Source organism: Lepidochelys kempii, chromosome 1 (assembly GCF_965140265.1).
Source record: "Lepidochelys kempii isolate rLepKem1 chromosome 1, rLepKem1.hap2, whole genome shotgun sequence".
In the NCBI taxonomy this organism is placed as follows: Eukaryota; Metazoa; Chordata; order Testudines; family Cheloniidae; genus Lepidochelys; species Lepidochelys kempii.
In genome coordinates, this window is record NC_133256.1 from 259,935,408 (window position 1) to 259,954,308 (window position 18,901).

The following is an 18,901-nucleotide window of genomic DNA, read 5'->3' on the forward strand; positions in this document are numbered from 1 at the left end:
GCTCCGGTGCCAAGATAGGGATATGGGTTCCGTCTATGGCCCCACCACAGTTAGGGAATCCCATTGCAGCAAAGCCATCCACTATGACCTGCACATTTCCCAGGGTCACTACCCTTGATATCAGCAGATCTTTGATTGCGTGGGCTACTTGCATCACAGCAGCCCCCACAGTAGATTTGCCCACTCCAAATTGATTCCCAACTGACCGGTAGCTGTCTGGCGTTGCAAGCGTCCACAGGGCTATCGCCACTCGCTTCTCAACTGTGAGGGCTGCTCTCATCTTGGTATTCATGCGCCTCAGGGCAGGGGAAAGCAAGTCACAAAGTTCCATGAAAGTGCCCTTACGCATGCGAAAGTTTCGCAGCCACTGGGAATCGTCCCAGACCCGCAACACTATGCGGTCCCACCAGTCTGTGCTTGTTTCCCGAGCCCAGAATCGGCGTTCCACAGCATGAACCTGCCCCATTAGCACCATGATGCATGCATTGGCAGGGCCCATGCTTTCAGAGAAATCTGTGTCCATGTCCTGATCACTCACGTGACCGCGCTGACGTCGCCTCCTCGCCCGGTATCGCTTTGCCAGGTTCTGGTGCTGCATATGCTGCTGGATAATGCATGTGGTGTTTAATGTGCTCCTAATTGCCCAAGTGAGCTGAGTGGCCTCCAAGCTTCCCTTGGTATGGCGTCCGCACAGAAAAAAGGCGCGGAACGATTGTCTGCCGTTGCTCTGACGGAGGGAGGGGCGACTGACGACACGGCTTACAGGGTTGGCTTCAGGGAGCTAAAATCAACAAAGGGGGTGCCTGTACATCAAGGAGTATTTCAGGCAGGACTTCACGGAGGGTTCCAATAAGAAATGGTGCACCTAAGTTATCGTTCTTATTGGAACAAGGAGGTTAGCCTGGCCTCTGATTGATACATGGCTAGATTTACCTCGCTGCACCTTCTCTGTGAGTGACTGCAGTGTGACCTAGAGGAATGAGTCCCCTAGACAGGGGAGGAGGCAAATGAGTACAAAACAAATCTGGTCTATTTCTTGTTTTGACCCACTCCATCTATCTTTTACATCTTTGGCTGGCAGCAGACGGTGCAGAAGGACTGCATGCCATCCACATCTCTTGCCTGCCTGGCAGAAGATGGTACAATACGACTGCTAGCAATCCTCATCTCTTGCCTGCCTGGCAGAAGATGGTGCAGTACGACTGCTAGCAGTCCGTATCGCCTGCCTGCTCACCATAAGACGGTTCAATAGGACTGACTGCAGGACTAAAGAGAATGACCTGGTCAAGTCACTCCAAATTTAGTCCCTGCGCCCATGTCTGCCCAGGCGCTCCCAGCCGACGTGGCCAGGAGCACCTCGGACACGACGAGGACGACTACCAGTCGTATTGCACCGTCTGCTGCCAGAAGGCAATGGGTTGCTGCTACTGTGCAGCAAAGCCGTACCGCGTCTGCCAGCACCCAGGAGACATAGGGTGACGGTTACCTGAGCGGGCTCCATGCTTGCCGTGGTATGGCGTCTGCACAGGTAACTCAGGAAAAAAGGCACGAAATGATTGTCTGCCCTTGCTTTCACGGAGGGAGGGAGGGAACGGGGGCCTGACGATACGTACCCAGAACCACCCGCGACAATGTTTTAGCCCCATCAGAGTGCTCCATTGTGACTGCTCTGGACAGCACTCTCAGATGCCCGATCGTTTGCCGTTGCTCTGACGCCAGGAGGGGCGACTGAGGGCACGGCTTACAGGGTTGGCTTCAGGGAGCTAAAATCAACAAAGGGGGTGGCTTTACATCAAGGAGTATTTCAGGCAGGACTTCACGGAGGGTTCCAATAGGAAATGGTGCAGCTAAGTTATTGACCTTATTGGAACAAGAAGGTTAGCCTGGCCTCTGATTGATACATGGCTAGATTTACCTCTCTGCACCTTCTCTGTGAGTGACTGCAGTGTGACCTAGAGGAATGAGTCCCCTAGACAGGGGAGGGGGGGAAGCAAATGAGTACAAAACAAATCTGGTCTATTTCTTCTTTTGATCCACTCCATCTATCTTTTACATCTTTGGCTGGCAGCAGACGGTGCAGAAGGACTGCATGCCATCTACATCTCATGGCTGCTCGGCAGAAGATGGTACAGTACGACTGCTAGCAGTCCGTATCGCCTGCCCGCTCACCATAAGACGGTTCAATAGGACTGACTGCAGGACTAAAGAGAATGACCTGGTCAAGTCACTCCAAATTTAGTCCCTGCGCCCATGTCTGCCCAGGCGCTCCCAGCCGACGTGGCCAGGAGCATCTCGGACATGACGATGACGGCTACCAGTCGTACTGTACCGTCTGCTGCCACAAGGCAAGGGGTTGCTGCTACTGTGTAGCAATGCCGTACCGCGTCTGCCAGCACCCAGGAGACATAGGGTGACGGTTACCTGAGCGGGCTCCATGCTTGCAGTGGTATGGCGTCTGCACAGGTAACTCAGGAAAAAAGGCGCGAAATGATTGTCTGCCCTTGCTTTCACGGAGGGAGGGAGGGAACGGGGGCCTGACGATATGTACCGAGAACCACCTGCGACAATGTTTTAGCCCCATCAGGCATTGGGATCTCAACCCAGAATTCCAATGGGCAGCGGAGACTGCGGGAACTGTGGGATAGCTATCCACAGTGCAACACTCCGGAAGTCGACTCTAGCCTCGGTACTGTGGAAGCGCTCCGCCGAGTTAATGCACTTAATGCACTTAGAGCATTTTCTGTGGGGACACACACACTCGAATATATAAAACCGATTTCTAAAAAACCAACTTCTATAAATTCGACCTGATTTCATAGTGTAGACATACCCTAAGAGGTTGTGGCAGGCTTCAAGTAAGGCTTTACTGCCTAGTATTGATGGCCTTAGTTACCATCCAAATATTTATACCTTCCCTAGGACTCTTTGCCGTTAATTTAGTGTAAGATCCTACTGAAGCAAAAACTTAAATGGTTTCTTTTACTTCCAAGCTTTTAGGATTCATACTGAGACAGTCTTGACCCTTTCCCAAAACCTGAGGGCAGGGGAGCCCTGCTTCAGATTTTGTTCATACCAAAGTCTGCACTCAAACAGAAAGAGCGGACTGTTGTGGAGACGTTACCATTGTTTTAATTTCCAGGCGTAATCTGCTTAGGAAGTGTTCTTTGGTCTGTTACCAGTTCACGGTGTAAAAACGACGGCTGTTACTGTAGTTCCACTGTTGACAATTCCTTATGTAGACAGTGAGCTAAATGGATTAAAATGCCTAATGTAGACCCATTCCACCAATACAAAGCAGAGCTTTTGCGGGTGGAGTTTACTCAACAAAGCACCTCCACACCAATCTGTAACTTGTCTTATTCTTCCTTGTACCTATTAGTCCCAATTCTCCTTGATCCATCACCTACTGTCATGGGTTGAAGTGGAGCCTTGACATAAGTTACAGGAGGGTAGGAGGAGATTTTGTTTTTTTTTCCCCTCTCAGGCCCTGTTCCCAACTCATAGGGCCTTTTCAAGTTCTTGTTTGTGGTGTCCCATGGAGGGCAAGGGTCCCATAACCAAATTAATCATCACAAGTTGCATGAGAATGAAGATGAGATAAACTAATTAAGACTTCAGAGAAGAGTTCTTGGGCCGAAGTCCAGAAATGGGGGTGGAGACAGTGAATACGGTGAGAGTTCTTGCAGTATATAGTAAAATGCCTTTACTAATTTGGGCTTGGAAAGTGATAGTGGAATCTTTGAGGTTTATCCTTCCTCTACAGCATGGAGTGGAGGCTTTCACAATAAGGTGGATATACCTTGGGTGCAGACAAGTCAGTAACACAAAAGTGAGCTTGAACTGGGCTGAAGGAGTTGGGGGAAGTCACGTGGCTGATCAAAGATCAGCATGTACACTTTGAACAATGAGTTAGCAGGGATCTTAGGGTACGTCTACGCTACCTGCCGGATCGGTGGGCAGTGATCGATCTATTGGGGATCGATTTATCACATCTAGTGTAGACACGATAAATTGATCCCCAATCGCTCTGCCGTCGGCTCCTATACTCCACCACGGCAAGCGGAGTTAACAGGGGAGTGGCAGCAGCTGACCACACACCGTAAGGACGCAAGGTAAGTCAATCTAAGATACCTCGACTTCAGCTATAAAAATAGCACAGCTGAAGTTGTGTATCTTAGGTCAATCCCCCCCTGTAGACCAGGCCTAAGTTAGTGGTACAGTGAAATGTTTCACCTCTAGTACTTGAGCTTTGGTCTGTGGTTGAATCTTAAACCACATCCACCAAAATGTGGTGAATTATTAACCGAAAAAGAAGAGTTGGAGCTGATTCATTTTAATGAATAGCTCTGTGATTGCACCTTTAGAAGTAGTGTTCTCATTTGTACCGTTTATAGTGTTTCCTAACTGGCATGTGCTTTAACGATCTGAGACACTTATTTTTTGTATTACAGTAGTTCCTAGACGCTTTGATTGGGATTCCCTCCCCCACAAAATGGCAAAACTAATAGTACAGATTTTTTTTAATAAAAGGACAAATTTAGGTTGTTGGTAGTGCTGCTGTTACAAAACTGACTATGCAACCGATTTAAACGTCAATCCCAATCTTCCTAGATTTCTCGAACCTTTTTCATACATCTGATATTGAGAGGGCAATATAAATAAGATTCAGAGCATCCAAATATTGTCATGATCTTACCTCATTAACTCACAATTCTTTAGTCAATATTTCAGAGGCTGGTGTCAAGATTATTTTGTGAAGAACACACCAGAGAAGAAAAAAACAAGGTGGTGGGGTGGGATTTGGAGTTCCCTGCCCCTCACCGAAAAAGTCTACTAACGAATGAATAATTAAGGATAAAGGGGAATGCCAGGAGTAAGATTAAATGCTCAGATATTACAATGATGAGGGTTTATTACAGCTTCAGCCCTTGCTGTTGCCTCCTCTTTACGTGATACCAATGCTGGTGAAAGTTGCCAGATTTCTAGTTCTGACAACAGGTGCCTAAATTTGGATACCCAATTCCCATTAATTGTAATGTAAATTGGACATCCATATTCCTTATGCAGCTTTGAAAAGCTCAGCCAATGGCCATCTAATCATGAGTAAGGTTAAGATTTTGTCATGGTTATTTTTAGTAAAAGTCAGGAACAGGGCACAGGCAATAAACAAAAATTCACGAAGCCTGCGACCTGTCCCTGACTTTTACTAAAATAACTGTGACAAAATGGGTCTGACGGGGGGGATGGGAGCCCAAACCCTGCCGTGGGGGTGGGGGGCACATTTGGACATGCTAGGTCTTTATTTTCTAAAACTGTTTAATCCATTTGTTGCTCATCTCTTAGAATTAGGGTCCTAGAAATCGGAGCTGGAAAACACACGTTGTTACCTTTTTTTGTGGGCGATCACTTTGCTGCAGATGTTTGATAGATAACTAATATAATCTTTGTCTCTTCCTTTTTCAGCAAGTCCTGAGTAAAGGGGTACGAAGGTACCATGTAGCTCCCGTCCTGTGCCAGAGGGCCAAGGTGGCTATGAGCCACTTTGAGCCTAATGAATACATAAATTATGAAATGCTTGAGAAAAACATCAATATCGTCCATAAAAGGTAAGGGTGAGAGGTTGTTTGGAGAACCTACCACCGCAATGAGGGAAGGAAAGGAAGACTTCAAGGGGTTGTGGTAGCACAAGAAGAATCTAGTGGGGAAAGAGCAGCTTTAAGTGGCTGTGCTGTTACATTGAAAAATGAAAATTCTATGTGCTGATGGCTCCTGTGTGGTAGAGGAGAAGTGGGGGGAGTGTTTTATATACAAACAATCAGGCCACTGCAGTGGAGGAGATGCTGAAGAAGTAAAAGTATTAGCATGGGATTTCATACCAGCTAGTGGAGATTATCATTTTTTTTTTTTGCTTAATGTCAGGTTTCTGATGGGACTCTTGGTGTATCACACCTTAGTCTGTTTGTATTCATGGGAAACAGTATGAGGTTAGTGATCAGTATGAGTAAGACACTTAAAGTGTCCCTTCTCTTCTTTGCACTTTGTTTCCATAATGAAATTATCATTCTGTATTCATGTGTCCAGATATCTAGAGTAAAAAGAGGCCTAGGGATACCTTGCATACATAATTTTGAACTTAGTTTGCTGACACTGAGATTAGTGTGACCTCAATGTCACCAGTTTTACTCCAGACTCAACCTTGGCAGTGGTTGAAAGTCATGCCCTTGTGATGGCCATTCTGAGTCCTTTGTGAAATGAGGTGGCTATCTCAATTCAGTCCATTGTAGCCAAGTAGGTTCATCGCAGAAAACATTACCGTTGTCATTAATTGGTGTTTCTGTTGAGATTATCTGTGAGGAATCCAATGACTGAAAAGGCCCTGAACTCCCCACTTGTTTCCTAGTGCTGATGGATCCTCACTCACGATGAGGCCTGGCACATGTAGATTTGATGACTTGTGTGGGTTCTGTGTATGTGTGGTTTTTTGTTTTGTTTTTTAAAGTTTCCTGCAACTGCACCACTTCTTAGGCACCACTGTGGACTGTGATCTCATAAGCTAAGCAGAGTTGGATGACTGTTGCTTGTACTGCACCCAAATGTGTGCATTTGGAAACTTCTGGGGGAAAATATGGATGCTTCAGGAAGGGGTGCTGATGGCTCTTGAAAGAGTGCTCTTCCTTCTGAGTCAGTACTGAACCAGGATCTCTGCATTTTTTCATGTTTGGGTGCTTTTAACCAGCTGTCAGAAGTAACTGCACTTCAATGTTGTGGGAGGAGTGAGTGGTCCCTCTGTATATAGTGTAAAACGTGCCTTGGGAGTCTGGTTCTCCTGGATGATGTGTGTGGAAATGTAAAGGAGTATCCTTGTTCATTTAAGATCCCCCATTTAAATGGGGCAGAAGGGTTGAAAAACATGAGCCGATGTTGTTAAAATTCCTCCCTGTTGTCTTCCCCACAGGCTAGACCGTCCCCTGACCCTGTCTGAGAAGATTGTATATGGGCACCTGGATGACCCTGTGAAACAAGATATCGAGCGGGGCAAAACCTATCTACGCCTGCGGCCAGACCGCGTAGCCATGCAAGATGCGACTGCTCAGATGGCAATGCTGCAGTTCATCAGCAGTGGCCTGCCCAGGGTGGCAGTGCCCTCCACAATCCACTGTGATCACCTCATTGAAGCCCAATTAGGGTCTGAGAAGGATCTTCGGAGAGCTAAGGTCATTATTGCACCAAGACCCATGAAATAAGACAATTCTTTCCTATGTTTGGAACACTTGGTCCACTCTAGAGAACAGATTTTCAGGAGAACAATCAAAGGAACAGAAATCACACCAGATTATGTACTGTATAGCACCATAGATGTACATGGTACAGTACAAAACCAAAGTTGTGACAAGTCCAAGCCCCAGGAAGCTTACAATCTGAACTAGACAAATTCATCACAAACCGTTTAAAGGGTGAAGCATGATGTTGAGAAAAGACAGTCTTAGTCAATCTGCTTTGGAAACCAAGGCAAAAGGTGTATTCTGGGCGTAGGGGAAGAGGGAGGCCATTTTAAAGGGGTGAAATGTGAAAACAGATGCATCTAGAGCACTAGAAATTTTCTTCCAGCAGTGATCAAAACCTGGTGTGTCATAGCATGGTGATGTGAAAACCTCCAGAATATGCCTGGCCACATATACAGCAGTCTATCAAGCAGTGGGGGAGAAGCGTTAACTAACAGAGATCAGAACATCAACTAAGGGTTGCTCTCCCTTGTTGCTCTCTGGGGTGGAAATCCTACAGGACCTTTCCTTTCCTCTCCTTTCCTTTTCTAGTTTTAGCCTGTACACATGGGATGAGCTGTAGCTTAATCATCTAATTTAATGTATAGCCCAAGATACAGGCCCAAGTAAGTGAATCCCTCCTCTTCTTCTCCCCCCCCCGCCTGCCCGGAAATCATAGTAAGGTGAATTATGCCACTCATGAAACTGAGGTCAGGAGCAAGTTTCCCCTCATTAGGAGTATTTGTCCCACGCTTTGTGCCTCAGGAAGCTTGAGAGTTGTGCAAGAGGTTCCGAATCTGGAGCCTTCTTACTAGACTTTTTGTTCCCTTTCTTCCCTTCACCCCTTGCCCTCCCGCTGCTCTTGCTCTGGGCACCGAACATGTTTTCTGTGGTGTGATTGTATTCTTTATAGCAGTTCTGCTTCAGCTCTGGGCACCCCCTCCCTCCCCATCCGCTCAGTGATTAAAGCAAGTGAAGGTCCTGCCTGCCTCTGACTGGGTTTCGCTCTTGATGTTGCCAGTTGGCATGGAATGAATGCTGGCAGGGCAGAGAGTGGCTTGGATCTGCTCCTGGCACATCAGCATGCTCCGTTTGGGAAGAGAGCTGCATAAACAGAGTGAAGTGACCTGACTCCCAGTGCAAACAAAGCTCAAAGAGCCCTCGCTGCCTCATGGGAAACTTCAGTAAATGTTCTGTGTAGCGACAATTCCTCTATCTCCACATAGTCCCCCCCCCCCCCTCACCTCCCCCTTATTCTGAAGTGTTTGCATGAGAACAGGGTCTCCAAGTCATCGTCCACTCCCATTCCTTATCGTATCTACTCTCCAGCTGCTTTGCCAAGAACATCTCTGGACATCATACAGTCTTCTGCTTGTGACAATAAGTGATTGTCCTGGAAGGCTTCATAGTTGTGATCCTACAGATGATTGTGATGTCACAGCGAGAGGCAGCATTGTATAGCTGGTAGAACGGGAGACTTGGGTTCTCTTTCCCACTCTACAACTAACTATGTCTGGCCTTGGGCTAGTCACTTAGCTTCTCTGACTCCATTGCCCCATCTGTACAATGGGGCTAACATGCTTATCAAAGCACTAAACAAAACAAAGAACCAAGGAAGCAAAAGAGAAGTCCATGAAATGGAAGCAGGATGGTTTATAAATAGTGTGGGTTTTGTTTGATAACTTTAAACAGTAATTCTAATTCAGTCTTGAGACGCTTAAATGATGTCGCAAGTTGTTGAGTTCAGTGCTGAGATCACTGTGAAATTCTATGGCCTGTTGTGCTGGAGATCAGACTAGATGATGATTGTGGTCTCTTCTGGCCTTAAAATGATTTCCTGGAAGTCAGTGATGCTGAACTTCATTCTCCCCTCCACTGCCTACAAAATGTCCAGGAGGTCATGGGGTTGGTGGGTGGCTGAACTCTGGCTCTGTGGGGAGCAAATTGAATGTAATGTCTTACTAATGCTTTGTTTAACTCTGTGAATAGGACATTAACCAGGAGGTGTACAACTTCTTAGCAACAGCAGGTGCCAAGTATGGAGTAGGGTTCTGGAAACCTGGATCAGGAATCATTCACCAGGTAAAGAGTGCCTGACTGCAGTGTTTGAATGGCAAATGGCTCGCCACCTTATGGTGGGGTGAGAATGTGAGTGCAAGTACTAAAAAGAACAGGAGTACTTGTGGCACCTTAGAGACTAACCAATTTATTTGAGCATAAGCTTTCGTGAGCTACGGCTCACTACATGCATCCGATGAAGTGAGCTGTAGCTCACGAAAGCTTATGCTCAAATAAATTGGTTAGTCTCTAAGGTGCCACAAGTCCTCCTTTTCTTTTTGTGGATACAGACTAACACGGCTGCTACTCTGAAACCTGTCAAGTACTAAAAGAATCTCTCCTTCTAAGGAAAGGCGTGTATCCTCTCTCTCCTTCCTTCCGTCCCTCCGTCCTTCCCTCCCTCCGTGTTTAATCTAGACTGGCTGTGTTTGTCCTGCAAGGTGACCTCTTTGCACCTCTGGCCTAGACCACTACATTTCTCCAAGGTTATGCTTCTCAAACTAATCTGATGCTTGATGGCCTATTGTTGACACTAACTGTAGTGGGAAGGGGCAAAGGGGCAGAGTTTCACTCCTTTCATCTGAATGGTTAATTGGCTAGCTTAATTTGGTTTGGCTAGGGCACTAAAGTGATGCTGTGAAGTAGCTTAGGCCCAGTGTAAGTTGCCTTTAGGGGAGGGGAGTGTCTATTTTTAAAATCTAAAACCAGACATATTTATGATCTTAGTTTTAATAAAAACAGGGGTTGGAATGGGGGAGAAGATACCCAAACACAGTAGCACTGTCTTATTGCCTGAGAGTAGCAAAGCAATAACCAGTCTAGAGTCACTATGCAGACCTTGTGAAATGCAAAAAGTAAACTCCATTGAGGGTGAAAGTACCTTTTTTTTTTTTAAACAAAAAACTGTTTCTAGAATCTCATGTTCCATTAGCACATTAGCATCCTTAACAGAATATAATCAACTTTAAAAAAATCATGTTTCTCGCAATCTTTTAAACCTATTTTATAAGTAATACTTACCATAGGTGTAATTAGGAGATTGGAGGGAAAAGCCCATGTTGCTTTTAGTTTGTCTGTTTTGTGTATTTGACCATGCTTTTGTTTTGTGGCTTCCCCTTGGCTTCCCCTGTTTATTTTGTGAATGTCCCACACAAACAGGGAAGAGATGGGGGAGGAACGTGCAATTGTAAAACCTAAGAAGTTGACTGGATGGTCTGGGGACAAGTGCACTTAAGATGTGCCTGAAAGGTCTCTTCATTTGCAACTCATCTTGTAGATGATATGTTACCTTCAGCCCATAATGGGCCAGCCTAGAAGAGGAAGGGGAGTGTCACCTGAGCCTACACAGGAAACTGTGGGAATAACTCACTTCTGCCACTGCTCTGGGACCATGTGGTAACGCTTATCATGTGACCATCTCTCTATGGTAGTATTTTCTACTACCATCACTAGTATCTGAGCACTTTGTGTGTAATCACGGTAGTGGCCTTTACAGAGTTTCTGGCACTTCTCCCTTTTGGGGTAAAAGCATCACTTGGGGTAGGGTTTGTCTTTGGTTGGCCTTTTCAGGCATAAGGGGATGTCAGTGCTGAGTGCTGTTCTTTATATTTTTTTCTTTCGTTAGTAGCATTGGGCAGGGGCTCTGGCTTATTCATCAGATGATAAAGCTCAAGAGTTTCTTGGGTGGGATCAAGTCAAGTCTGCCCCTCTCACCCCAGTGCCAAAGGCATTGAAAGTATAACCTGGGAGGAAAAGGGGTAGTTTAGGTGTTGTGTTTGTTCTAACCCTGACCTGTTTGCCACCCTATCCCCAATGACTGAGGTGCACTCCGGGCAACCTTCGTTGGACCTGATGGAGAGGAGGCCTTGCCAGGCCTGATGAATGAGGGTCTCAGGTTAATGCGTGAACCTTTGTTTTCTGTCATTTGGGTCACCTGAGCGGGTTAGCTGGGTTTTTATGAAACAGATTCTGCCTCTGACACCTATCTGTGTAGAGCTTCTGACTTTATGTGGATCCCATACAACCCTGTCCCATGTTGTATTATCACTGGTTTCATATCTGCTGCTCTCTCTGCCTGGACTGGTTTAGATCCCTTCCTGGCATCTGGTGAAGGGCTACTTGTCGTTGACTGGGCAAATCTGCTTTAATGGGAGATGCAGTTGGAATGACAATGAGCTTGCCACCTGAAATAAGCTAGTGACTGTCTTGAGATCACGACCTACAAATTAAATCACTGATCTGATCCAAGGCTCCTTCTGCTCCTGGCTCTCCTTTTCACTAAGTTTCATCTTGTTCTTTGTTTCTCCACTTACGTTTGTTTCAGATCATCCTGGAGAACTACGCGTACCCTGGGGTTTTGCTCATCGGTACAGATTCCCACACCCCCAATGGAGGAGGCCTGGGTGGAATCTGCATAGGAGTAGGCGGAGCCGATGCAGTAGATGTCATGGCAGGCATCCCCTGGGAGCTCAAATGCCCAAAGGTTAGACAGTGGGGGAAGGGTTAATTCTGAATGGGCGAGGGGCTGAATAATGAGAAGTTAAAGGGGAGCTTGAATTTCCCAGGTAGATGAGGCACTTTGAGCCACTATAGCCTTGGGAAAGTAGACTGGTCCAGAAGCAACTAAACCATGCTTCACTCACAACTCTGAGTCTCCGCTCCCTGCATTGTTCCTTTTTTTTTTTTTTTTTTGTGCCTCAAAGGATTCATCAGCAGGAATTTCTCATTAATTAGCCTTGCAAAAGGATTCAGGCCTCCTGGCAATATAGGCTTCCTGGAGCATGGCTTTGATACTTCAGGATTTCCTTCCTTGCCCCACACCCTAATGTCACTTGGAAGTGAGGAGGAAAGGGATCCATGCAGATGCTCATTGGCTTAGCCAGCAGAAGATAAAATCTCCATATTTTAGCAAGCTTTCTCTTTTTGTTGGTGCTTCTTAGGTTATTGGCATAAAACTGACTGGCGAGCTGTCAGGCTGGAGCTCTCCTAAAGATGTGATCCTGAAAGTGGCCGGCATCCTCACTGTGAAAGGTGGCACAGGTGCCATCATAGAGTATCATGGGCCTGGTGTGGACTCAATCTCCTGCACCGGTGAGGCAACACAATCTCATTTATTGGCGATGTAGATTGTTACTGGAGGCTGTGGTCTCTGGACAGTAATGGGCAAACTGATGCTGTTTGCTGTTCTGGTGATCATGGGGATTGACTGCTGGTGGACTGAGGGTGGGAAAGGAACGTGATGGGAGTTCTTTAAAAGAACCCAACCCCTGAAACTGGCCTGGTAGTTAATGTGCTGCACTGGTGTCCCAGAGACACTGACTCTAGTTTTGATCTCTTGCTCTGTCAGCCTGCATAGCGAGGGAATGCTGCACAAGCCCAGAGCTTCCGCCAGGGTAGGAGTGATCACTCAATTGTGACTCCTACAATTCAGGAGCATAGAATGGCTGGCTGCAACAGGGGAGTCTTGTTAAATGGCCAGTCAGGACAGTTGGCAAGATGCAGGGCCTCATCTATGTTTGGAGGAGGGAGAGAGAGAGAGATTTCTTCATGGTTCTAACAGGATACAGGTGGTGGTTGACCTTCCTGTGCTTGGGTTTGAACAGCTGATCAGGCCTGTGTAACTAGAGGGAGGAAAGGGAAGCTAATGGTTGACAGTGAGTGTTGGTGTATGCACTGGTGCTGAAGAAAGGCCTCTTACAAGAGCGGGTGAAGATAACTGGAGTGGGGGAGAGATGAAAGGTGATTGGTCTAGACTAGAGCCCTAGACAGAGGCTTTGGGCCTTCCTGTGGGGAGGTGAAAAGTGGCACTGGCATAATGAAACTCTTACCTAGATTTAAAATGCTCCTAAAACTTCACCACTGTGCTCTTGAAATTCATGGCTGATCCCAGTGGCGTAAGAACATACTGGCTTTCCATGCTCAGTCAGTGAAAGAATAACTTTTACTCCATTTAAATCAGTCTTTGTCATTTTTCAGTCAACAAGATCAGTCAACTACTGGCTCCTCTGGCTAGAGAAATGCTGTACAGCTGGGGAGGAGTTTGAACCCTGCCCCTAGTATTGTGCAGGTAGTAAAGAGACTGCTGCAAAATATGCCTGGTGGCTTCAGCAGATACAACCATATTAAGCGGTTGTTTCCTATCGGCTGCATTTTACCTTCTAGAACGCCCCAGCCCTGATCGCCACACTAAAAGCTCTATACAGTCATGTGCATTCAAAAGGTCAGAAATATCTGGCATTAACAAGATGGAATATTGGATCAAATGGACCTTAGACTGAGCTGATGTGGACTTATTTTCCTGTGCCCACCTCCCCCCATTTTGTCCTGGCCTTGCTGTCTCCACCGTAGATTTGCTTTTGTTTGAAAAGCTGAATGCCTTTGGATCCTCGGTCACTTAGTTTGTGGGTCTTTCCTCTGGCCCGTCTCTAGGAATGGCAACTATCTGTAACATGGGGGCGGAGATTGGTGCCACCACCTCCCTTTTCCCATATAACCACCGGATGAAGAAATACTTGAACAAGACTGGACGAGCTGGTAAGAGGCTTGGGGAAGGCTGGTGTCAGGGTGCCCATCTACCCTAGCTTTGGGTGCTCTACCATGTTGCACAGGGATGGTGCCTATGGCAAACAGTACCATAGAGATGGCACACTTGCTTACCCTTGGGGGAAGCGGGAAATCTCTTGTGCTCCTCATCAGCACCCCCAGAAAGACTGAATTCAGGAGTGTTAGAAGCTTTTGGCCCCCATCAGATTACCCCATTGACTCTTGCTGTCAAACTCTTCTGGAACCTGTTATTTCACATGCTACTTGCTATGGGGGTTGGGTGGAAGTGCAGTTAACTGGTACAGTAAGAGGGTGCATTGTGGGCACGCCATCCCAGGTGTATGAGGAGAGTTCAAGGGTAAGCACAATGTAGAAGGCCAGATCAAATATGTTCACTGATTGGTGGTCACTTGGGTTATGTGGTGCGGGAGGGGAGATCAGCAGGTAGTGTACCTGGTTAATGGTGGGATTGGGAATAGCCTGTGGGCAGTGTCCCTTAGGAGAAAAGGTGTACAGCCTCTCCTGACCTCTGCATTTTCCGGTTTTCCTTTCTTATTTCAGAAATTGCTGCTTTGGCAGATGAATTCAAGGCCCACTTGGTGCCTGATGCTGGCTGCGAATATGACCAGCTGGTTGAAATTAACCTCAGCGAGGTGAGGCTCATTTCACTACCTCGTTCTTCTTGAACATTTAGACATGGCTTTGTCCTGGATGAATAAGGAACAAGAGTCTAACATGGGATACTTCATAGCGCTCTACGGAATCGTAGGCACTTCATAGCTGACACAAAAAGACCGAGTGCCTGCCCCAAAGAGCTTGATATGACCCAGCAAACAAGGGTGACAGGCAGCTGGGGGGGTGGATGAGGCAAGGATGAGGCTTAACAGCAAAATGCTCATGTGATGGCTCAATTCAAGCAAGTGTCCATCTTGGTGATGCTATAAAGTTTTCTTTCTTAAACAAAAATAAATAAATTCCAAAGCCTGTCTCCTGACTGAATCTCCAGAGCTGTCTGCCTAGTAAATTCAGTTCCTTGTGCCCTCAGGTATTCCCTTCACCGGAATTGAGGCGAGAGCTCTTCAATTTGTTGACCTCGTCTTGTTACTGAGGTGCTCATAATGGAGAGCTCCATTTTAAAAACTCTCCAGGTCAAGAGTAAATTAATTATTTTGATTATTGGGTAAAACAGACATTTTATTTTATTGAGTTGGGGGCCCATGTGCTAAACATTTCCTTTCTGGCCTTTGTGTAATTCCTCAGCTACTTGTCATTGTTTCTTAAAGCTGAAACCCCATATCAATGGGCCTTTCACACCAGACCTGGCGCACCCTGTGGCAGATGTTGGCACTGTGGCAGAAAAGGAGGGCTGGCCAGTGGATATTAGAGTTGGTGAGTAACCTGTTTCCTGGTCTGCATTTTTCCTTGCTAACTGACTGCTCTTGCCTCAAGAGGAAGTGGCTTGCCATCTCCATTCAGTCTGGACCTGCTTGACTTTCCCAGCCACTTCATGTCTTTCCTTTAAACTTGCCCTTCCACAGCCTGTTCTCCTCTGAGCTCCAAGAGTTGGTCATTGCCCCAGCTCAGCATGAGCTTTCTAACACCTGCTGGCCTATAAAGCAGAGCTGGATTCTTGTACTCTCATTTTCAACATCGTAACACACTGGATGTTTTTTCTGTTACTCAGACTGTGGACCTCAGAAGATTACACTTCAGTCTGGAGAAGTGTTACAGTGATCTGGGGTGTTATCTAAAATTGAGAGACTGGGAAAATTTCCCCTAATTTGTTTACTTTGTGCTTTTGACAGCACTCTGGTGTAACAGTCTGTTTCCTGTGTTCATGTGATTCTCTCACATAGCAACAGGAGAGAGACAAACACGATTCAAGAGAATCAAGGAAGACCCAAGGAGAAAATGCCTTATAGTGAGATTTAAAGATCTCAATCTGTTCAGTATATTAAAAAAAAAAAAATTGACAGGTGACTTGATTAGTGTATCCTTTCCTTCACAGGGAGAAAATACTGGATACTAAAGGGCTCGCTAATCTAGTGGGGAAAGGCATAACAAAACCTATGGCTGGGAGCTAAAGCCACACAAATTAAAACTAGAAATAAGGTGCAGTGAGGGTGATTACCTTTGAAACACACTCCCAAGGGATATGGCAGATTCTCTAGTCTTGACGCCATCAAGAGATGAAGTTATGCTTTAGTCAGATGCAAGTTATTGGGCTCAGTAATGTGGTAACAGTAAAATTCTGTGGCCCGTGGTAGACAAGAGATCAGGTCCTTCCTCGCTTTAAACTCTGACTTTTTTAAAGTGTTATAAAACCAGAGAAATTGGTTGGGAGACTTGGGATAGGTGAAACCACTCCTCGCTCTTTTGTTTTTGTATGTTGTTGGGGCTTTAGATTGGTGTCCCTGTGTTTTCTGCACTGATGGGCAGGTGTGGAGGCAAGGAACCTATAATTGGTAGTGAAATAACTGCTTCCTGTTTATCCATCAAAACCACACAGGTCTGATCGGCAGCTGCACCAATTCAAGCTATGAGGATATGGGGCGCGCCGCTGCAGTGGCAAAGCAGGCACTAGCTCGTGGGCTGAAATGCAAGTCTCAGTTCACCGTCACACCTGGCTCGGAGCAGATCCGAGCCACCATTGAAAGAGATGGCTATGTGAGTATGCATGCCCCCATCCCTTCAGCACTTAACCGTCAGAGGAATGAGTCTTTTGAACTGTTTTCTAGGAAGAACTTTTTTCCAAAGAATTTGAGGGTCTGGAGGCAGTTTAAAGTCTCTTCTTGCTGATCTCTAGAAGCCCTCTTGTTGCTATCGCCCCGCTGGTGGGCTGGCTGCCTTTCCTGCTCCCAGCTATCTGCAGGGGTTAGCTTTAGGGCATGGGCTAGCTGCCACTACCCCACTCTCTCAGCATGGTGCTCCTGTGCTGAAAACAGCAGGGCTGGAACTGTGTGTGAAATTGAAGCAGCCAGCAGGGATTGGAGCTGCCCGAGGAGAGATGGCAACACTGCAGACACACAGCCACTTCCCGCCGCCTGAGTCCCAGCATAAAAGCTCCCCAAGACGGCTTAGTAAGGCTGACTGAAAACTTTCCATCCGAACAAGCTGTGATTGGGGGGAGCAGGGGAGATTGATATGGCGTGGGGGTGGAAGGGAGGGCACAACCCATGTTCTGACCAGTTCCACGGCTTAATAAAATCCAAGGCTGTCCCATCCAAACTGGGACTACTTGTGAATCTGCCACATCAGCCTTCATTTTTGAATGTGTAGACCCATGTGTAAACTCCCCACTCCACGCACCTGATACTTCTCCCAACGCTTCAGTCTTCACACTGCCCATTGCAATCTCTTGATGGGCATCCCAATCCTCTGCATAACGACTCTGCCCACAACCGCTGGCTTTTGAACTGGTCCCTTGTTTCCCACCCCCAGTGTCTGTAAAATGCTTTGCTCCCAGGTGTCCTGTGTCTGGAAACTAGGGAGTGTACCGACAGTTAAGGGGTGGCTCCTGGTCAAGTGAACTTAGTACTTAATGCAAGGTACTGAACTGGCGGGCAAAATCTTCTAAAACCAGTACAGGATGGGCAGCAGCAATTCAAGTGCCCACCTCTCCTCCCCCAGTACTAATTTACAGCCTTTCCTCGATTAAACTCGCCTTGTTTCAAAATGACTCCAATGAAGTACACAAAAATTGAAAGGGGAAGCAAATAAATGGCTTCAGGCTGAGGTGCCCTAGTTAGTGACGTCTCTCCTGCCAGAAGCATGGTGACTGCACACTGAAAGGCAGGAATGCAGACGACTGGGATGCTTTTTCTGCTGAGTAACTTTGTTCTTCCTTCCTGCCCCCAGGCTGGAATCCTGCGGGATGTTGGAGGTCTGGTTCTTGCCAATGCCTGTGGGCCGTGTATTGGGCAGTGGGACAGGTAAGGGGGAATGCACACAAGGAAATTCCTTCTACAGCTTTATTTCATATCTCACTTTTCATACAAATTGGTACCCTGAAGCGCTCAATAAGACTGACTGGCATAGCAGAAGCTGTCAATATTAAGAGTACCAAGTGAATAAACTGGTGCATTTTGGCCACAGATGATCAGTAGAAGAGAAAGGAAGAGTTACAAGCAAGGGACCTTTTCAGCTGAGATTTAACATGAGGTGGGGGGGATACTAGGAACTGCAGTGGGGAAGACTCTTGCAAAGAGTGGCCATATTTTAGGAAGGGGCAGAGGAGGTGAATAAAGAGAAAAGGTATGTGTGAGAGGACAGAGTTAAGGGCCTGCTGGGTTTTTGGTTTTTAAAACCACAGGGTGACATTTGACCTGGATCCTGTGTTGTATAGGTGGGAAGAGCCAGTGGCACAGGGGTTTGGAGAGTCTTGTGTTCACATCTTCATTCCGAAGGGCTGGAGTAGTGTTGCGGCACATTCTGGGTACTGTGTGCTGCTAGACTATCATTTCAGTAGCACGGAGATGTGGAGAGCTCAACCTCCCATAAAATATCAAATATCCCTGCTCAGCAACGGCTCACTGAGTGTTGCACACTATAACCTATACTCCTGAGAGGGAATGTTAGGGCACAGCACTGACCTGATCTCTCTCTCAAAGTGCTGTGTGATCTCTTCCACCTGGAAGATGCCACAAAAGCCAGACTAAGGGGATCTTTAACATCTTGCTGATTCTAGAAGAATCTCTAGAAGCAACATACCATCTGGTGGAGTTAGCAAAGCACATTTGTTTCTCTGCATTTCTTTGTAGGAAAGACATCAAGAAAGGAGAGAAGAACACAATTGTTACATCCTATAACAGAAACTTCACAGGCCGCAATGATGCTAACCCAGAGACGCATGCATTTGTGACCTCTCCAGAGGTACAGTACACTGGCTGGCAGGAGGGAGCTGGACCAGTGGAATGACTGTGGGAATTCAGTTCATGGGCCTACATTGTCCTTAGAGAAGGTCCTGCTTTCTGGGTGGGGTTGGGAAGAGAAATTGGCAGCCCTGATATGGACTGGACTTGACCATGTTCCAAATGCTA

At 46.6% G+C, this 18,901-nt stretch overlaps 1 protein-coding gene across 2 annotated transcripts in view; it reads left to right on the plus strand.

The window, feature by feature from the left end:
• Positions 1–18,901, plus strand: part of ACO2 (aconitase 2) — a 36,657-nt gene that overhangs the window by 8,647 nt on the left and 9,109 nt on the right. For both annotated transcript variants that reach the window (XM_073327197.1, XM_073327196.1), the window contains exons 2-12: positions 5,464–5,606; positions 6,956–7,214; positions 9,252–9,344; positions 11,644–11,802; positions 12,260–12,410; positions 13,749–13,853; positions 14,424–14,515; positions 15,146–15,251; positions 16,372–16,529; positions 17,721–17,794; positions 18,623–18,734. In XM_073327197.1, coding sequence (XP_073183298.1) covers positions 5,464–5,606; positions 6,956–7,214; positions 9,252–9,344; positions 11,644–11,802; positions 12,260–12,410; positions 13,749–13,853; positions 14,424–14,515; positions 15,146–15,251; positions 16,372–16,529; positions 17,721–17,794; positions 18,623–18,734 — 1,452 coding nt within the window. The remainder of the gene's footprint in view (positions 1–5,463; positions 5,607–6,955; positions 7,215–9,251; positions 9,345–11,643; positions 11,803–12,259; positions 12,411–13,748; positions 13,854–14,423; positions 14,516–15,145; positions 15,252–16,371; positions 16,530–17,720; positions 17,795–18,622; positions 18,735–18,901) is intronic.